Source organism: Ammospiza nelsoni, chromosome 14, assembly GCF_027579445.1.
Source record: "Ammospiza nelsoni isolate bAmmNel1 chromosome 14, bAmmNel1.pri, whole genome shotgun sequence".
NCBI lineage: Eukaryota > Metazoa > Chordata > Aves > Passeriformes > Passerellidae > Ammospiza > Ammospiza nelsoni.
In genome coordinates this window covers 14,972,665-14,994,387 of record NC_080646.1, presented here as the reverse complement: position 1 = coordinate 14,994,387, position 21,723 = coordinate 14,972,665, and the positions used below count along the sequence as shown (strand labels likewise).

At 38.8% G+C, this 21,723-nt stretch overlaps 1 protein-coding gene across 1 annotated transcript in view; it reads right to left on the bottom strand.

Annotated features, from left to right (window-relative positions):
* The window catches only part of ENTREP2 (endosomal transmembrane epsin interactor 2), an 81,746-nt gene that overhangs the window by 7,977 nt on the left and 52,046 nt on the right, over window positions 1-21,723 (bottom strand). The window contains exons 5-8 of the mRNA XM_059482320.1: window positions 12,155-12,262; window positions 5,584-5,601; window positions 2,850-3,010; window positions 2,118-2,253 (exon numbers count right to left, since the gene is read on the bottom strand). Of these exons, the coding sequence (XP_059338303.1) occupies window positions 2,118-2,253; window positions 2,850-3,010; window positions 5,584-5,601; window positions 12,155-12,262 (423 nt within the window). The remainder of the gene's footprint in view (window positions 1-2,117; window positions 2,254-2,849; window positions 3,011-5,583; window positions 5,602-12,154; window positions 12,263-21,723) is intronic.

The window sequence follows — 21,723 nt, the reverse complement described above, 5'->3', positions numbered from 1 at the left end:
GATGTGACACAATTAGTCTAAAGCTATTAGGGCAAGAGCTTCCATTTCACAAGCCAGTGTAGATTAAAGCACATATATTTGTGCATAACTTACTGTGCTCACTGTTTTCTTTCTTTATCTATCTCGCTCTCTCTCTCTAGCTCTCTCTCTCTCTATGATCCAGTGACCAGAAAACTTCTTTTGATGCAAATTTTGTTTTTAAAAATTATTTCAAGTTTAGCAAATACAACTCCAAGCAAAGAACAGTACCAGAAATACTTTAACTCAGCAAGAGATGGATGGATAGAGGACTGGGAAGCAAATGTGAAATCACTCAAAAATTTCAAAAGTGAAATTTTTAAACAATTCCCCTGGAAATTTCTTAATGGATCTTTCTTGATTGTAGCAGAGTATCACATCTGTGGTAAAAAGTAAAATGTGGTGTCACTTGAAGTCACAGATTGTTCCTGGGACCTAACCGTGGAAGTTCTGGGAACCAACTAGAAAAGTAAGAAATGTTCACAAATGCTCTTTGTTGTTGTAGAGAATTCAGACTGACTGCCTTTTGGAAGAAGTGGTGTAATGTTTTAGTGGTGTTTGTTTCTTTTTAAAAATCTAGGGATTCTAGGGGCTTTCATAAATTCCTAATCTAGGCACTTTCATAATCACTGACTTAATTTCTTAATCACTGACTGGAAAACATCTGTGGAAGATTGTGCTGAAACATTTATTGACACTCTGCATTGTCTCTGAATAATTGCTGAATGTATTTTCTGTGCATTTGGAATTGATTAACTCTCTTTCCTGGGGGAAGGAGAACCAGGGTTTGAATTGTAGCAGGTAGCACTGTGATGTTGAAGCCAGGTCAGAGTTTGGGTTCACACAGGAACAGCACATGGTTTCATGCAGGCTCCTGCACAGCCAAGGGTAACAAAACCTTATTGAATTCCACATCCTCAGACAGTCACTAAGCCATCAATGGAAAAAAGGAAGAAAACCTGTGCTTTTAACAAGCCTGCAGAGCCTACAGGTTAGAAAACCTTATAAAACACTGTCATTGATTCGGTTCACCCAGAATCCTGATCTGTTTTTTCTTATCTTTTCTATATCCCAGTCAATACTCTGCATGGAAAACACTGAAAACCACTTTTTTTATAGTCATGAAATGGGAATTGCTAATCAGTACAGATGACAACAGCAATTTTTACATGGATGCAACCACTTAAATTAGCACTGACATTTGTTGCCTATAAAACGCATGAAATACCGAGTCCAATTTGGTACAATTTAATAAAATTCTAAGGACCTCAATCCATTTAAAAACAAATAAAACCTATTGCTTGATGCACAGTAAAAGGTTTTACAATTATGACATTATTACATAATGGTTCCCAGAAGCACTTTTGTAGCTAAATCCCTGACATGATTTCCATTGCCAAGTCTGCCTTTGAGGGATTTATAAATCTCATTATTTCAGTTCCTACTGTATTGTGCTCTATGGGAGCATTTGCAGCATGTAAGGACTCAGGTCTCCGTTTTGTTCTTATTGTAGACCCAAAACTGTCTTAGCTCAGCTGGGACACTAATTGCAAAAAATACAAGCAGGCTTTTGTTGTCAAGAAAAATCTGTGGCTGTCACTGCAGGCTTTGGTTCTCGCTGCCAGTGAGCTGCAGTGCTGAGAACAGAGCCTGTCACAAGCTCTGAACAGCAACCACCAAGCTCATATGCACTCACTCCTGGTAAGAAACCACATTACTATCACTATCAGAAATGAAGTCACCACTCATCTTCTGGTGATTAGAACAAGCAGCTCTGGAGCTCAGGTGGCCAGAGGTGAAGAGGCAAGATGCTGAAACCTGTTCTGCACTCTCAGGAGTAGCAGTTTCTTGCCACACAACAGCAGAAGCTGATGACTACAAACTGCAACAATCAGAAGGTTAAGCAATAGAGAACTACTCACTGCTGCTGCATAGGAAGTAACATTTGTTAGCTAAACCCTTATAAAGAAAATGGTCTGGAAAATGTTTTTAAAGAATAAAAGTATTTTCTAATGATTGTTCTTAAAAGTTTATCTAGAATTATTTTGCACCATGAAAATGTGAAGACCACATAACGAATTTCCTTTGGTTTTCCTCACCTGTCTGGCAGGCATCTCTCCAATCACTGCCTCATAAGGAGGGGGCAGCTCACTTGGATACAGCATTCCTGGGCTATTAATGGTTACTTCATATAGAGCACCAAATGGGGAATGAGGGAAGTCCAAATGGAGACTTCTACAAAAAACCATAAACAAGCAAACAATTAAGAAATGGCATTGATTTATTACCTATACCACAGTGATGTAAATACTTTTCTGAATTCAAAGCCAATGCAGTACAAAGAATTACATTCAAGAAATTTATTAGACAAGGCATCCGAAATGAAGCCCTGGTTCACAGGGTAGCTTTAACAACTGTTTTTTATTTAGGATGCCAGCCATCTTTACCAGCCTGCTTTGCCATCATAAACATCCTCAACTGGTCCAAATTAATACACATTAATTGCAATAATTTCCTTTAAAAATTAAATTTCAGACTCAACTTTAAATGTATAATGTTAACTGTGAAAGGATCGCTTGCAAAGGGACCTTTGCTCAAAGCTCAGATATTGTTATCCTTGTCTTAGTTAAGGTCAGTCATTTCTCTATTGCAGAAATGCTTTAACACAAATATTTCCAGATGTAACCTAACAAGTTTGCAAAGAAACATATGCAATCTGTCTGGCAAAGAAGAGCCCAACGTAAGTGAAGGAGATGATTTGGGTTTGTGTTCTTGGAAAGAGCTGCAGGCCCAGAGCTCAGGCCCAGTGCAAGGGCAGGGCAGGGCATCACCTCTGTGCCTCCCCCACGGGCGTGCAGGTGTACTCTGGTGGGTAGTAGGGAGGGGGGGGGATTGGTGGGATGAACTCATCAAAATCCAAGGTCTGGTGCAGGACAGTCCCATGTGGAGTCATGCAGTCAGGATTGGCAGAATGTGGCCTCTGTGGCAGAAACTGGAAATGAACAGGTAAAGTTCCTTCAGATGGTAGAAACATCATCACCAATATCAACAATTTTAATAAAAGGTCAATATTAGCAACCCTGACCAATATCAAATTCATTAATACCCAAGCTGAAATGAAAAAGGCACTTCTGGGAGCATAAGAATACTTGTGATCAGATTGCCAAAATACAGCACAAGGTTTTACTAAAGGCAGAGAGGCTGTGGGCCTCCAGGTCGGTCAGTCTGGGGATGCAGGACACAGACATTTACAATTTAATGGCTTTTCAAGAAATATTTCTACATTGAATATTGTTTTATTGTAGCCCCACATAATCAATTCTATTTTAATAACTGATGAAAAATAGATATAACTGCTAAAATAAATATTTGCATGTTTTTGTTTCCAATCTGAACTGCCTTGCACTTGCAGAGAAAAAAACCACAATACCAACCCCCAAAACAACCCCAAATAAAACTACCTAGAAACAGGCTACTATATAGACATTGTATTTTGAATAAAACAACTGGAAATATCCCACCCATTTTTCACTTCCAATGAAGGGGCTGTTTATAGCTATTCTTTATTATTCTTGTAAAATGAAATATTCTTAATAGCTGTTTGTGGTTTGGTGATACAGACACTGCACACTTAAATGTGGTATAAAGCTTATAAGCACTGGTATGAAAGTAAGAAAAGCATTTATTCCATATACACATCTCAAAACCCAAAAGCAAATAACTACACTGCACAATAAAAAGTAATAATATTGAGAAGCACATCAACTTTTGTGACAGAGACCTCATCAGCTTCCAGGAGAGCAGGGATCTAAAGAAGCCATTCCAACACCATTGATATCAGGAACAATCAGAAGTGTTCTGGGAAAGGCCTGAACTAATCCAAGATCAAATATGGACTATCCTGAAGATCCCACAACCCACACCTGGCTCTATTTGGTCCCCATGGATCAAAGGGGGACTAAAAGACAATCCAAAACCACAGAATGTTTTCTTCTCCAGGCAAGCTTCTGCTCTCATATCACTTTTCTTGGATCAGTAAATTACTTATCTTTAGCTCCTACCTTCTAAAACAAGCCTGCTAAGAACCTCTGCTGAAGGCACATTTCTTTTTTGGGCTGGAACAAGACCTCCTATGTTATGGTACTGTAGGCTCATTACATTGTTTTTTGTTTAAATCCATGATAAAGATTTGGGAAGAAGTAAAATAAAAGGCAAAATGTTTATGCTTAGGAGATCCAGCAAATACAAAGTAAATTACCTTCATTTTTAATATCACAGTTCTATATTTATCACTTTTTGAAATTTAACTTGGTGTAGTTCTGCTGAATTTACCACATCACAGATATTACACTGGTCTTTTGCGTTTTAAAGCTTGAGTTACATCTCAGTTTTATTACACTCCCTCTATGTATGTTGTTTGAAAGGTCAGAGCTGTGATAACACAGCACAGCAGAGGGTCAGGAGGACCAGTACCACCTATTTGTCAAATGAAGTATTGGCTGCTGGGCTCTCCAGAGATATTTCCACACATAACTATTAATAAAGAACCTCCTCTGCAGAATTTGTTATTTCCTTACATCCTACAGCCAACCAAGGACTTCCAGCCGTTGCATTCTCTCATGGTACAGCAGAGAAACAGAGACATGGCATCAGTTTGATTTACTCTTTGTTACGTGAAACGTCTGATGCTCTTTCGTCCTCCATGCGAGTTGGGAAGCTGCCACACCAAGTACTATCAGACATTTCTCTGTTTGGCTTACAGGGAAAAAAACCAAAAACCCCACAACTTTCTTGCAGTCATTTGGTCTAAACTCATCTGATCTTTCAACAGCCATTTCCTAAAGAGTAACCTAAGATGAATGCCAACCATTAAACTCCAGACTTCTGCCCTAAGCAATCATCGGTCTGTTACCATCTCAAATACATGCAAGAATCTTTTAGGAAAACAGGAAGCAAGACAAACATCAACATAATTACCTAAAACCTGTAAACATTTATCATAATGAAAACAAATATCTGCGTATGCTGGGTCATCTTTTGTACAGTATTTGACTCCACCAGACTCAGGACTGCCCTCATCTTACTAAAACAGTTGATAATTGGGGTCATTTTTACAATCTGGAAACAAAACCATTTTAATTTACAACTCCCTTGACCTTCTCCCAGACTGTTTCCATGCTGCCATGGACCCCAAGCTTTGGTTTGCACCAGAGAACTTGCAGCTCTGTTCCCTCAGTGCTGGAGTTCCCTGGAGCTGGATCCCCTCACCCCTGTCAGAACGGGGCAGGCAAACACAGGGCATTGCACAGCAGGTGAACCACCAGCACACACTGTGTGGGACACGACAGAAGGGAGAGGTTTCACACAGGGCAGAAGGGGCTGTGGCTCCAGGAGGAAAAGATCTGATGCTTGGATGCAGCTCAGCTGAACAGCAGAATTCTCTGCATCCCTTTCAAGGTCTGGCCATACAAACCATGGGCACGAACTGTGACCGACACTTGACAACGAGCGGCAGGATGGACATGGAAATACACATGTTTGGGGTGTTTATAAACAACACTTTACCTGTGTGATATCATCCTGCTGGAAGGCACAGAAATTAAAGTGAAAAAGGCTGTAAGAGGGAAACTAGCAGGAAATGAAACAATAGCAAATATAAGGGATTACCACAAAGAACAGACATCCTTGAGAAAACAACTGAAAGCTAGTAAGTGGGAATTAAGTCATATTTTATTCCACTCTATGTTGTCTACTGATCTCTGCTAGTCTGCAAAAGCTCATTCTTTCTACAGGAAAATGTATTTTAAATATCTTCAAGAGTTACTCTCAAATAGTGAAGTCTGGCAGGGTTTCAGCAAAGCTTAATACAAATTTCATAGGTTAAAAAAGACAGTAATAAAATGCAGAGCTGAGAAAGCTGCAAAAACTGACAAATACTTTCAGACAGAAACACACATTTCTGGTATTAGAAGACAGCTGTTATCAAATAATCAGTCTCCAGATACTGATGGCAAACAGGACAGACAACAACAAGAACTGCCAAGCAGAAAATGGGGGTGGCTGTTCAGTGATCAGGATAAACAGGATCAAATTGCACTCAATATCATGTCAAAAACTGCAGCTCACACCACGGAACAGCTCACACAGTGGGACTCCCAGCCAGCCTTGGGATTGAACTGATGGCCACTGCAGAAGCTACGGATAGAAAATGTTTGCAGACAAAGATCAACAGCATATAGCATTTCTGGTAAATGCTAAATATCCAACTGCATTAAAAGCTTAGCAAAAATTTATAGCTATCAACAGGTACTTGAAACATATTTACTGGAAAGAAATAGAAAGCCCGTGACTGTGGAAATCCAGAAGACTCAACCATTTCTGTTACCCTCCTGGAGCTGTTGGATGCTGGGAGCTTTCAGAAATCTGACAGGCAATGAAACAGATCTGGAGTTCATGGTCTTTTAGGAAACAGCTGATCTTATGTTTGAAGCTTGGCATTCAGACTATTACACTCACACAGACAGGTATTTCCTCATCCTTAGCCTTACTTTAGTGTGTGAAACGTGTCTGGTACTGTAAGGGCATCACACAGCCCAGTGCTTGTGCCAAAGCAATGTGGAACAGAGCACACACTGACCACAGAACTCAGTGTGCTCTCATTGGGCATGTCTGACTTGGACAGAGTGGAACAGCCTGATTTAAACAGCCCTCATAGTGAGCACTACTTATTTTGTCTGCAGCTATGAGGGAAGAGTAAAACATTCTCTCTGCCTGGTTGCAGCAGGGTAAACAGGAAAGCTGTAAAATCTTGTAAACCCACTGTTGGACCTGCATTCAATACAGAAGTTTGCCATGGCAGCATTAGCAAGTTGTTAGGAAGCAGAGAATTAGAAGCACAAATGCTAGAAGTACCCCTCTTCCAGAAGAGGTAAAAGTTTTTGAAAATGCAGTTATGCTCACGGGTTCATTGCCACAGTACTGAAAATTCCACACAGCCAACAATGGGGCTGGACACCAGTGACCTCTGCCAGCTCCCAGCCTGCAGCCAGACACATCAGCCATCCCTGCCCAGTGAAGAATAACACATCTCTCAGTGTTTGACTTTTCCAGGTGGAATAAACACCATTACATAGACATGTGTAAAATCGTAAAACTCATTCTCTTTTTGTCAGATCGATTTTCCAGCTCTTCACTGAAAGGCTGTCCGTAAGTCGGTCACTGAAGTGATCAGAAGGTATTATCCATGTTCTGGATATTCTGAGTACACTGAGGTAAAACCTGATGGAGGAGACCCAGTTAAGGAACTGAAGAAAGAGCAGGTAAGACCTGTCAATATAATTCTCTATTGGAACTGTCCTCATGTGGTCCATCCTTCTGCCCAGGGCATGTCAGACTGACAGCTCTGCACCAGGACTCCAGCTGTGGGACCTGCCCACTGAACATCAGCAAAGAGATTCTGTGCTCTGCACACCCTGCCCAGCACCACTGACCCCATGGAAATGCCACTGCTGGAAGCCACTGCTCAGCAATTACAGCTTATCAACCACAAGTGCCTTGTATCAGTGTGTGCCTGGTGCTCCAAGGGAAACTTATCTGAGTTCTTCCTGTATCTGCATGTAATTACCTCTGTCTTCATATCACATTTATTACATGCACTGTATAACTCCAAAATCAGTCCTTTGGAGACTCCAGAGTTCATTATTCTCATTTCAGTCATTTATAAAAATCTGCTGATTTTTGAGAATGGGAAATAGAAATTTCTAATTGCATATAATTAAATACTGGCATGTTATCCTGAGTGAAAGTTCTGTGCAAAATGCTTGGGTCTATAATTCTGTCTTCAATTAGCTGTCCTCCTGGACAGGTTACTGTTTTCCTTTGCTAAAACACTGGAATCAGTATCTGCTGAAGGAAAATGTAGACTCTAATTGTCTACAAGAACAGAAGGACTATGGTTGACTCTTCTAATTTGTCCCTGATCTTAAAGGGAAATTATGAGACAGAAAATATTTTGATAAGGAAAATGCATTCAGATTTTTCTGCTCAGTTGTTTCCAGTTGCTGTTCCTAGAACCATCACAGGAACCTCATGGGCATTGCTCTGTCATATCTTTTTTGAAGTACTTACCATATTTTAGTCTTAAATATTAAATATTCCTATTCTACCAATAAAGTGTTTGATGAAAAATTGTACATTTGTTATAAATGTCAGATTTCCTGACCTAAGGTGTGCATTTATGGTGGGTGTGAGGGGAGTATTTATGCAACCATATTTACATTTAGGATTTTTCTATGGATGTACATCATCCCCAATGCATATTTCTAAAGGGAATGTCATCTGGGTTTTACACTACCTTAAGTGAGGTTTGTGCCCAAAAAAGGATTATTTAAGTTTTGATTAGATTAAATTAAAAGTTATATGTTATAATGTAAGATCAATTCTCACTTAAGCTTCACTCTACAGGTTTTTTATTACTATTTCACCAGAATATGGGGGTTAAACAATGCCAGCAAAATTTTACCCTCATAGAGAGATGGTTTCTGTGAGGTGTTTGAGTAGAAATATTAACTACAGCCTATTAAGATAATGACATGCTGAATTATCACTAGGACTGATGAAAACAGTAATTAAACATTACAGCTTGCATGTGTCATCGTTACCTTATTTTCTTTACAAAATAACAGATGGTTTTAGGTATCACACAACATGAACAGCTAGTAACAGTGATGGTGATAAAATCAGAACACGCTCATTGATATCAGTGCCAGCACTTCTAGGATAAGAAGTGTATAAACATATCAGGAGTGGAAGGAGGACTGGAATAGGTGTAATTAATGCTTTATCCTGGCCACAGTGGCTGTAATATTTTGTATTTCTTATTTTAATCCAGGCAGCTACCTTTGGAAGAAAACAGGGTGCATTTTCACAGCAGCCATTCATCACACAAGATGCAAACTGAAACTGCCTCAGGCAACAAATGAAATATCATGGAAGTGACAGTTTGGTTATTAAGAGCGGTTTCTTCACATTACAGAGCCTTGATCTGATCCGATTTGATTCACATTTATTTCCTGGAGGGGTGTGCACATAGAAAGAACAATTCTGGGAAGCCCTGTAATGGAGTGCAGCCTTAAACTCTCTAGTGAAACACAACAAATGCCTTTTCAATCTTTAGCCATGGTATCACTTTCTCTTGCAGCTTTAGTACAATTGGTAGGGCTTCTTTGCATGGGCAAATGCACATACTTAGCACAGTGAGAAAGGCTAAAGTGAAATGAAAATTTTGGGGTACTTTCTAAAACAGTTAACTCAAACAAGGAACAATCCAGAAAAAATATATAATAAAATATAAAGTAATAAAACTACTTGGAAGTATTTTGCTGTATTTTTTCCGTTAGCACATGAAATAAAATATTTGTTGGGTAGGACTGTTTTTAAACCAAAAAACACTTCTTCATATTCACTGGAAAATTTAAACTGTGCTTACTACTGGACAGCTTGTGTTTGTGTTTTTAGGATGTTTTTCCTGAAGGCTGGGCTGTCAGAAGACAGCAGTTTCCAGTAAAATACATCAGCTTGCCTGTAGGAATCAAGACACTTGCTGTATGCAAAAGTCATCAACAAAGCACAAAATCACAGAATCATTGCTGCAAATTTTCTTGAGACTGTTACACCTGCCTTATGTTGCTAAGCAATAAATTGGAATTCTTTGAATTTGCAAAAATTACCATTCCAATGGATTAATTTCTGAGACAAGAACACAGCACAGGAATCACAGAACTGATTGCGCTAATGATAACCTAATGACATCCAAGGAGGCTGTTCCCTATTGCCTCTTCTTGTTACAGGAGAGCCTACAGAGCTCCTGAATACTGCAGAACACAGTAAAACTATCAGCACAATAATTAAAACTTCCTCAGCTTTGAGGACTGGTATCTTTGCTGCTGCTGTCAAACTTCCAACTTGGTACAACCCCGCTAAGAGAAGATGCATCAGTGAAAACCAAAAGGAAAAAGCACAAATCCAGCATTAACAAGCAAGAGAAAATGAAGTTAATCAGATTTCTGGGTGCAGCAGAGCAAAGGGGAACTGCAGATCATGGGGCAATAGGCTGAAAGTAGTGAAAGAAAAAGAAATCCTCAGGTGAGAGTTGAGCTGGTCTAAGTCAGCGTAGCCCCAGGGAAGTTACGCTCACTTAGGCCTGGTAGGAATCGGGCTCAGCAACCTGAAAAAAGAAAGGAAAAACTGATAAACAAGAAAAGACTGGGATTGAGCAGAAATATAGATATATTTGTATTTCCCTTCTTCTGGGGAGAAGGAAGAAATTTCTTGTCGATGGAGCTGAAAGTGTGGGAGAACAGGCAGCTAAGCAGGAAGACAGAAAGCTGAAAACACAAAGCATAGGAAGCAAAAAGAAATAAACACTGAAACCAAGAAATGGCAGCATTGCCAGGTGGGCAAGAAAGAGTTTTAAAGACATCCAGAATGAGGTGGCAGAGAGAAAAATTATGCCCTTTTAGGAATTTGACTCCTTATTGAGGTTATTTCTTCTTGCATATGCCCATCAGGAGCACTTTAATATTGGTCTTGGATCACTGTTACCTATTTGTTTTTATTCCTCTGACACTGCTAAATACCATCAAGCGTAGATCAAGATTCCTGGAATATACACTTCTGGATCACTGCTACCATTTTTCCACTAGACAGACAGAGTTTTCAAGGTATGATAATCTCTTCATCTCCCCAGCATCACTGCAGGTGAAATAGTTCTTTAGTCAATGGGCATTCTTGTAATATGGAGAGGGAGAGTGTATGAAAAGAAAGAATAGCCAGAATACAATAAAGACCCTTTACCATTTAAAATACAAGTGCCATCAGCTGAAGCTGAACATTATTTCTGTTAATTGTTTCCCATCCATACTAGTGTTATTAAATAGCACTGTTCACAAGCCTCTACAAGCCTGCACAATATGCATACACAGAGCCCTACAGCAAAAATGCATTTATGTTCTATTTACAGTAATTACCTAAACATATGAGCCCAAATTATTATACCCATTTCTATGTGAAGCAAACACCAGATCCCAGACTGAAGAGATTCTTTAACTGAGTTTGAAACCCAGTGACTGGAATCTTGTCTAGAAAGGGCAGCCTTATCTCTGTAATTCATGCACTTAAATCAATACCCATGGCATCCAGTGTATTTCTAATTATTTATTTCTTTTTAAAACAACTGTGCCTGCATGGGCAGGTTTTACAACATTTCTGTGTTGTTTAAATGGTTTGCAGGTGACTTGCTGGGCCAGTCTTTCATCCATGCAAACTTTTCCAATGCCAGATGTACAAATGGCCAGTATTAGATTTGTGTGCGTGCCCTCCTTTATTAAACAGGACATTCCTAGATTAATCAGCAATAGAGCAAGGTTGCAAGCAGTGAAGCTGGCCTGAAAAATACAAAGGTTTTAAAATTTTTTTTGTTTTTTTTGTTTTTAACATTGAAACCTTGTGAATCCCAACACTCATTTGGAATAGGAAAGCAGCCTTTGTCCAACCAAAACAAGACAGCATCCTGTGATGCAGCTGACTGTGCAGAAGACTAATGATCCTTTTTGCTCTTGTTCTGAACACAACTGCTACTCTGACTGAACATGTTTGCCTTATGAAAACACAATTATTGGCGCAGGGCTGTGAAAAGTTCCAGTTTTGAGCTTATAGTTCCCATACTCTGTAGTTCTCATAGGAATCTAGTAATGAAAACCAGGATCTTAAAGCTAAGTAATTGCTCTGGGTAGTGTGGAAAGTGGAGATAATATACAAGTGATGACAGCAAATGTAACTGAACCTCGTTAATCACCTCGTTAACAAAAAGAAGAACTCCCAATTGCAAAATCCTGATCATACACCATAATACATAAACATTGAAGCACAGCAGCTCTTCATGCTGCATACATCTACATGCTATGTTTATATAGATGTATGCAGATAGAAAATACACCCATGTACACACACATTCTAACACTACACAGACACACAAGTAGGCTGAAGTTTATAAGCAAAGAGTAGCAAATGAGCATCCACAGAGAAGGACACTGTGCTGTGCTGGACAAACCCTGGGTTGCCACTGAAACGTACTCACCATTTGCAGGAGATCAGAAGAAACCATCTGCATGCAACACATTGCTGTTGCCAAAGCACAGACAATGGTGGAGATGATATTGAGAGCGCACACACTGAACAACAGGTCCTGCAAGAGACAGCAGCAGAATATCATCTCTTATCTCAGGGACACAAAGCACAGGAAATGCTTGAGGAATTTGATAACAAACACTCTCAACTGCTATCCATGAATAAGGTCCCAAATAACTGGGTAGAACTCATTTAGCTTGTAATCTTTTTCAGGTAGCAATCCACAAAAGCAGCAATTACAGAAACAAACATCTTCCCTTCCCCAGTTCTCACAACACATTTGCTATTAGATATTTCCTCAGAAATATTGGTATTCAAATTTCCTTGTTCCCCACAAAGACAATTTACTCTTTCACAGTCGACTCCTAGCTGCAGCTATCACAAGAAAGATACTGTAAAAGACATCTCTGATTAAAAACTACATGCAGAAATATTATTGCTTTGAGTAGTTGAAGTCTACAACTTAGGGTTGTGTGTTAAAAAAATTCTAGTATGAAATAGAGACTTATCCTGTGTCAGAAACTCAATGCATTTTTATACACGAGAGAAAACAGTGATTACCCACCCAGATATTTCACCTTCTACTGATGAATTGAGTGCCTATGTCATATTGTTGGCTTTGTTTTTAAAGAACAAGAAGTTTAAAATAGAACAGAGAATATTGGTTTAATAAGTAGAATAAAAGAAAATAAACATTTGAATTAAAATGGAACATTTTTAGAGCAATGATGTCACTAAAAATAAAGCCTTTATCTCTCTTCCAATCATCAGATTTGTATTTACTTTCTCCACAGCCAGTGAAAAGAAAAGAATTTCGTGTGCTGGCAATATTTCAAAACTACTACAATCCTTGTACAGAAACTGCATGGCTGCTGGGGCTATTGTGTGGCCCAGTTCTCTGAATAGCCAGTAAAAGCATTTGAGAAAAAGCAGCACAGAGAACAGAAGAAAATTGCTACAACACAGTGAGTAAAACCACTCTCTGTGTAAAGAACATTCCATAGGGTCTAAGTTTAACAGAGTATTTCATTCACTGCCAATGCATGAAACAACTTCCATGCTATAAATTGCTTTGTTTTCCCCAACAGTTCTGAAACAAATGATAGAAAGGTGCAGATTTACTCCTGCCACTGTAATTGTTTGCTCCTCAGGTGACCTTCATTTGAAGATGGAAATGCTAGGCATGGGAACCAGGCAGACAATAAATGGCCCAACAAGTTTTGGTCATTTAATAACTTACACTGAGCCAGATTTGCTCTTGTTGATCTGGTCAGGAGTTTTCTGTCTTCTTGGCCAGCCCCTCAGCCAGAGGAATAATGAATCAGCAGCATTAATAGCAAAATACTGGAAGGGCCAACCACCAAGTCACTGACAGAAGGTGATGCAGAGGACCCACTCAGAGTCATACAGACCAACTTAGGGCACTCAAATGCAGGTAAACAGACAAAGTGATCCCTGGAGACCCAATTAGTTAACAGTGCCAAAAAAGGGAGGTTGAGATCCTTCCTGTTCTGCTTTCCATATGGAAACCTAGGTAAAGAACACCAAGGCAGAGACAAGATCTAGGGTAGAAAACAGGACTATTTCCTAGCAGGAAGAAACATCATCCATTGCCTACAACAGCCATGTAAATACAAAAAACGTAGCCAATCTGAGTGCACAATTTAATACCATTTATGCTAAATAATAAAATCAGAGTTCTAAAGTAGGATGCAAAGTCACTCCAAGGCCCTCATACACTTTACATGTCCCAGGACAGACTTAACTGTGCCTCTAAGTCCCATGGCAGATGTTTTTCTCATTTGTTCCTAAAGACCCCACAGCTTCATCTCTATTATTCACTATTCCAGTGTTTATTTTTACCATCAGTGTCCTGGTTATGTCCATCCCACAGATGAAACCCATGGCTTCTTTTCTTCTACAGCTCTTGAGAACAGGCTGTTACACAGCAGACTTTTATACCTTTGAACTCTATTATCACTCTTGAAGCCTTTTCCACCTTTACTGCATGACATATTAACACCATTTTCTCCAATTCTCAACTGAAATCAACTTTCCAGGTCTCTGATCCTTTTCATTAATCTAATTTGTTTCATCTCACCTGGGCCCACATCTTTCTTTAAATGCAGGATCCTAAACCAGGCACAACTGAAGGCTTTGCAAACACTGACTCTGGTGTGAGGATTATTTCTTGTGCCTTGCAGGCTGCACTCATCCTTACCCACCCTGAGACATTTCCCGGCACTCTGGGACAGCTGTGCTCTGTTTGTTACTCAGCATTTTGCTTTTGCTGTAGGGCAGGGATTGCTGCCCACAGGAACAGCAGCCTCTTTCCACCTTTCCAGGCTAAGCACACAATTCCTCTTCTGCTACAACCTCTTTGAAGGTGAAGGCACAACTAGAAAATCCCAAATGCAGGGATGCAGAGTTTTTGTGTATTTCATAAATATCAATAAGGAGCAGACATCTAAAACACTGTAAGTCTAAAATTTTAATAGAGACAGTAACAACTGAGCAATGGTTGTGGAGGCCTCACCACCACTAGATATTTCTTAAAGCTATACTGCTTCTTTATTTGTTTTGGCTTTTTTATCCTAAAGTCTGTTTCAACTCAAACAGGAATCAAGCCATAACCCACCCTTCTCCTCTGTTCCCCACTGCCCCCAGCCTCCCCAAACATTAATCAGCCTCAGGCAATTTATCATTTTCAGGAAATTCACTCCCTGTGCCCTGTAGAAAAAATAATTAGGTAATCCATGACACTCATTTATTCAGCTATAGATAAAAGTGAGCAGGAACTAAAGCCCTCCATGGCCAAGCACACTGCCAGAAGGACAGGGCAGGTGCTGACAGACAGCAGCTGGAACAAACAAGGACAATTAAGGCATCCTTTAGGAAATGTCTGTGCAAAAGCAGTAACCACAACAGGGCCAATCCAACCCCCACAGCCCCAGCCTGCTACATTTATAGTTGTCTAAAGGAGAGGGAAATCTGTACTAAATACAAAATCAGGGAACTTTAGAAACAGATCTTTAGCTGATATCTACCAGAACACTAATCAGAACACACAACACATGAATCTCTAATGGTACAAAATACAATTCTCTGCTCCTCAGAAATGGTTGAACCAATTTCCTCCTAGATGCTGTCTTTGCCTTTTTAAGACAAAACTCTGATTCTTCAGCATGTTTATATGACAATTAATGCTCTGATAAGTATAATGTACTAGGGAGGATTACTCTTTGACAGGTTACATATACAATTTTCTTCATACACCTTAGCTCACTAGCTGCAGAGGACACAAATCCCTCCAGAGTGGAATCAGCTGTCAGGATTGCCTGGAACCATGCCTAGACCAGCCCAGAGATACACCCACAGGAGTCAGGCAGCACTGTGAGCTGTTTCTCTGTGGCCACTTATTTTCCCAAGTAGGGCCCTCACTAAATCTTAAAAGCACAACTAAAAGTTAATACTGACAGTGGAAAAAGCAAGATTTCATGGTTGCAGTATTCCATTTATACTACAACTGAACAATTACCAAAATAATGGAGCCAACACCTGCATAACTGTTTATCATGCTTTCCCTCCATAAAAACAGACACCTTTGACTTGTGCTGTGCTCCCAAAGGATACCTGGGGAATTCCCACACAATACCTGTGCATTCTCAAATCTTCATACTATCATTTCCCATATGTCTAACTTAGAGACAGAACAGTTATTTATTCTTTTTTCTAATTCAAGCTGTTTAAACTGTCATTTTTTTGACATTGTTTTTGTGCTACTGCACCTCAGTTCTTCCTTTACTAGCACAATTAAAACAATACATAAATGTATAAAAATGCATGCTCTAAATGTGTAGTCCAAAATCCTACAGAACGGATTAAAATAGGAGATACATTACAAAACCTGAGTATTATTTAAAATCTGAATGTTTAGTTGTAATATTTTGATATTTTGTATTCAAAAAATGTAATTTTAAGATATAATTAATTGAGAATATCATATAAAAACACATACTGCAATATGCTTGAAAAGCAATTTGTTCTAAAAACTGTTTTTTTTGTTTTCCCTCAAAATGCTGGGTGATAAAGCAGTCAGATGGTATCAAACTGGAATAAGTAAAAAATTGGTGATTGCCACATCGATAACTCAACTGTAGAAACAATCATTTAACAAAGCAATTTAGAACAGCTGTTAGCACATGCAATTACCTGACAGAAGCAAAGAGATGAGATAGACTCTAAAATGAAAAATGACAATAGCACAAAGCCCATCAGCCCATGATGGGTGCACTGGCAGAGCTGGTCCCTTATAACCAATGAACACTCACTCCATGTGTGCTCACTCTGCTGAAATTCCGTCCTTCAGAACATCATTTGTACCTCGTACCACAGCAAACATAAAGCAAAACTGGAATAGTATCACTTCACTCTAATGGTGGGCCATACCCATAGAGTTCCTTCAGCACAGACACCAATTTATAACTGCACTTGTCTCTAATATTAGTTACCTTTTAAAACCATCAAGTAAACCAGGCTAAAACAGGAATGTCTGCACAACTTCAAAACTCAAATGCAGACTTTGGTAAATATTCAGTCACTCTCTTGCTTCTACCTATCACAGCAATAACTGTACTGAAAATGAAGTTACACGCATGAACATCAAAGCAGAGAATTTGTCACTCAGTACAGACCACACCACACAGATGAAGCACAATTACATCTAAAGATTCACTCTGCCAAGTACTACACAGAAAATTAATCAGCTGTGCTGCTTACACAGAATTGAGAAAGTGTATTTAAATCTGTTTTGCTCTAGAAATACACAAAGTACATCCATTTCATTTTATGAGTTCCAGTCTGCTCAACAGTATTGAACTGACAGCTCTCTTTACAACACGCTCACATTTTGCTGGCTGAATAGATTATTTTGCTGTGGAAATAAAAGATTTGTAGTCTTTGAGGTTCTCGCCACTTTTGAGACTTTAGCCAATACAGGATGAAAGCAGCAAAATCAGCTTGCTGATGTGTGAAAGGAGCTCTGTGAGCAGCAGCCCTGAGCACACAGATCTCAGCATCCCCAGCCAACAATGGCTCAAAGCAGCTCCATGGCTGCAACGCTGTGGAGATCATTTCCTTTCTCCTTGATTGACTTCAATTACAGCGCTTCATTTCTTATACTACTGTATCTTCAAAAGAGATAATGAGCAGCAAAGCTTTTTCACCCATGAAATTAGTGTCAATGTACCTCTTTAATTCAAGAATTCAAGGACAACAATCCTTTTAACTCAAAATATAACTTTAGTTGTTCTCACTGGACGCATCTAGAAAACACTGGGAAAAATATCTGCTCTAACACAAGGAAGGCTCAAGAATTAATTCTGAGTCAAATGGGTCTCAACCACACATTGCATTGTAAATGGAGAGATGGTCAACACTTCATAAAATAGATTTAAGGTTTGAAAGTACAGTATAATTCACAGTGCACTGCTACTTAAAAATCTCTGCTTGCACTCCAGTTTGCATACCTTCCAACTCAGGTGCCTGCATTGAATGCAGTACTGGGGATATGATAGTTGGAGACTCCTGAAAGGCTAAGGTTTCACAACATAACTGGACAAGGATGGAATAAACAGATTGCAGTAATTTAAAGAGGCACCTTGTCAGCCATGAGAGAATTTACAACCATATTCACTCATTGTCCAAGCCAGCAACAGAAAGAAGTATGAGCAAGGAAAAGTAGCTCAGCTACTCAGACTACAAAGCCCAGCCTGATCTGCCCTATTTTTGATGATTTGTGGTGTGGTAAATACACTCAATGTAGGGAATATTTTCAGCTGCCTGTAAAGGAATGTGAAACAAATCCAGCATTTAAAAATCTGATCTGGAATTACTTATTCTGTGCTGAGCTTTAACCAATTTTAAGTAGCTTAAGAAGCCTTTCAGGTAATTCACTCAGTAAAATTAATAATATTGCATTTGGTCTTACAGTAAACCTGAGGAAAGACTGTTCTCATAACTCCAAAGAACGTGCTAGGAGCCATCCTCCTCTGCTTTGCAAATAGAAGCATCTCCTTCTGAATGAAAAAAAAATTAAATGTATGAGTAGACCTGGTCATCAGGAAACTCAGTAACAAAAAATTCAGATCCAAAGGAGAGGAAAGGAAAGAAAGTATTCACACAGAAGACTTCAAGAGCCCTGACTACATAAATCTTTAATAGAGATGCCTAACTAATGAATGGAACCAGAAACCTGAAAAAGACATTTACTATTTACATCATACTTGAACTTTAGCAGCTCCAAACCAAATATTTATGCTGAAGACAGAGGAGGGAATCAGCTTCTGTCCTTGCCTGATAGTCACAAAAGCATTCTACAGATGCACCTTAGGTAAAGTAGGAAGCAATTACATAAATAGCAAATCTATAAACTCACATACTTGTCTGCAGGTAATCCAGACTGTTTAAAGCTGTTAAAAGTAATTTAAAATACTCAACTGCATCCTTACTAAACTAAAATAGAATAACATTCCCCTCTTGCATGTCAGTATCAGACAGCAATAATACATTACAAAATAACTCAAACTTCTAAATACCTAACTTCATCCTCTCAAAATGTTGCAGGTATATCTTAAGTAAGTTAAGAATACTCTGAGTTTAGAAAGAAGACAAAATTTTCATAGATGAAAGATATCAGAAAAAATTGGCCTTTTTACTTTAATTAACCTGACAAGAAAAAGTCAGTTCCTTAAAATTTCATCCACTTCCTGCAGAAAACCAGATTAAGTAGATGTTATTGAAACTGCATCCTAACTCCTTCCCATCTGTGGCCATCATCTCATTTTTAGACACCTGATTCTTAATAAACCTTTTAAACTCTTTTAACTAATTTTGTAAATAGGTAGGATTTGCTTGTGCCTTCATTTGGCTTTAATTAAACCAAGTAACTTCCTAATATAGGATAAAGCTGTTCTAGAAATGTAGTTACTGTAAAAAAAAAAAATAAATCAAGGTACTAGGACACTGACATCCTTTAGAAGCACGGATCATTGAGCCTGAGCATCCAGAGGAAAGCAAAGAACCTTCTTTCCAGGGGCAATTTAGGAGCTACTACTGCAGGAAACTAAAAAACTCCACATGTCCTAGTGAAATACAGGAACCAGGAATTGTCTCCACTGTAAACCAGGGTAGATGGATCCCACTTGGGTGCCTGCAGATCTTAATGGCAGTCCATCTCATCATGCAGCTGCTATTTCTACTGAGTTGTGCAGGCAACACTACAAGTATGGTATCTTATATTTATAATTCTAACCCTACAATTCAATACCCTTGGGTGGGCTGAGACCCCAGTACAACAGTGAAATAGCACAGTATTTTTGGCCATTTTGCTGTAACATATAATTTTGTGCTGAAATCCCACTATTCAACTAATCTCAGAAGTCAGCATTTGCAATCAATACTTGTATCTATAAATGTGCATATATGGGACCATACATGCTGCAGTGGTAGCTCCTCTGTCCCCATTAAAAGGTTTGAGTAGTTTATTTAGGGCTTGAAATGAAGAAAGAGGATTGATTTACAAAAAGCACATAGAGATGGTTCATTGCAGAAACAACAACAACAAATTTAGAGATTTTTCAAAGCAATTATGAACCCCCCACTCAATACAATGCAAGGCTGAGTTAACACACAAAGGGCCAGGAGCCACTGCTGGCTTTCCTTGTCCTGTGTGACTGCCTGGGAACAAGATCAGACAGGTGAGATGTGCTGGATTGCTCTGTTCACAGGGAGCTCCACAGCTCCTACCACCAAAACCCCACAGGTGACTTAGTGGAAACATCAGATTTTTACCCCACCTGCAATAAAGAGGAGCACGAAACCTACAAAATGTTATACATGAAATGTAATCTTAACTCTGGTTCTCTACAATTTCTCTCCCTCTGGCTCCTCAAGCAATTAATATAATTGAGATTTTGGTACTAAAACACCTGTTTCTTTAAAATTACTTTGTAGTTGTTAACTGTAATTAAAGAGGCTGAGCCTTATCACTGTCAGCTGTTACCTACTGTTCTTAAATTTACAGCCAGGAATCAGAGCTAAGCCAAATAGAAAGGAAATGTAAAATTAAAACTGAAAAAGATGTAAAAAACTTCCTGAAAAAGTTACTTTCCTAACTACCTTTTCTTAGATGAAAAGTTCTGAACATAATTAAAATTGCACTCAGACTATACCCATGGAAACTCCTGTGTTTAAACCCATTTTCTTGTAATGTAAGTTGATATGTCAATTCCCTTTATAAATGATTGAGTTATATCTTAGAAGAAATTCAATTTTGTGCTTGTATTCTGACTGCTGTATTGGTTAGAATCCTTGTCTTGATTTACAGCATATGTCACTTCTACTCACTTCATATGCTGACAAGGTCCTCCAAAGATAAACAGTTGTTTTCCCTCTCATTAAAGTTTACCTTGCTGACATATTTACAGGCAGCAAACATATGCTCCCTCAATCTTTATTTTCATGGGATTAGCAAGTCAGCTTTTCCTGAATGACAGGTTCATGTTTCTGCATCTGTCATACTTTGAGGGACGTCCTTCTCAGAAGTTACCTTCTTGTAATACATTTCACTGTTATTGTTATGTTTTGACCAGCAATGCCAAGTTATGCTTCTTTTCCACTTACTAAACTCCTGCTACCCAGTAGGTTTTTGCTCTGTAATCTTTATCATCCTCATTAAAACCTGAGGCAGAGTTCTTACTTAATTTTGGGGCCATATAAAAATATTTTAACTTCTACCTCATCCATATTACTTAGTGTTAGCTTGGGTTTTTTTGCTTTTTCTTAACAAGCCTGAAGAACATTGAGGTATTTATTACATACCTTGTAAAGGATTTCTATCCATTCTGAATTTTAAAATATATCTTCAAATATCAATAAAACTTTTATTGCTTTCTCAGGACCGACTGAGAAAATCTACCTCCCTAAGATCCTTCTCACAACGAATTTTCTCTACTTTACTCCATTATTTTCTATTAGTTTTAATAAAATGAAGACTTTGAAATTGAGAGTCACAGATACAGAGTTCTGCTGATCATGCAATTAAACCTAGAATGAATCAATATCTGCCTTTCAGCCTAGGGTTCCTTTTTCTGAGCAGTTCTTTCATTGATTCCTTATTATTTTCAAAACAACATAGCATCAATGCTTTCCCATTTGGTGATAATGAAGTGAAGCAATGATGGCAGCAATCACACTGAGCTCTAACTCACTCATACAATATGCTCAGTATTTGCTCTCAATTTTTCATCTGGGTAGCTGTAACACAAAATGCTACAAGGTTTAAACTTCTTACAGTGTTGCAGGGCAGTTTATAAGCAGGTTTCCAGCACCACCCAGAAAGAACGCTCACTCACTCCTCTCCCCCAAAGCGATGTGGCCGCCTTCACATCAGGACATAATCTCATTATTCTGCAACACTTTGTGTTTCTTTGCATTCACCATAGCACCAATAAACACCAC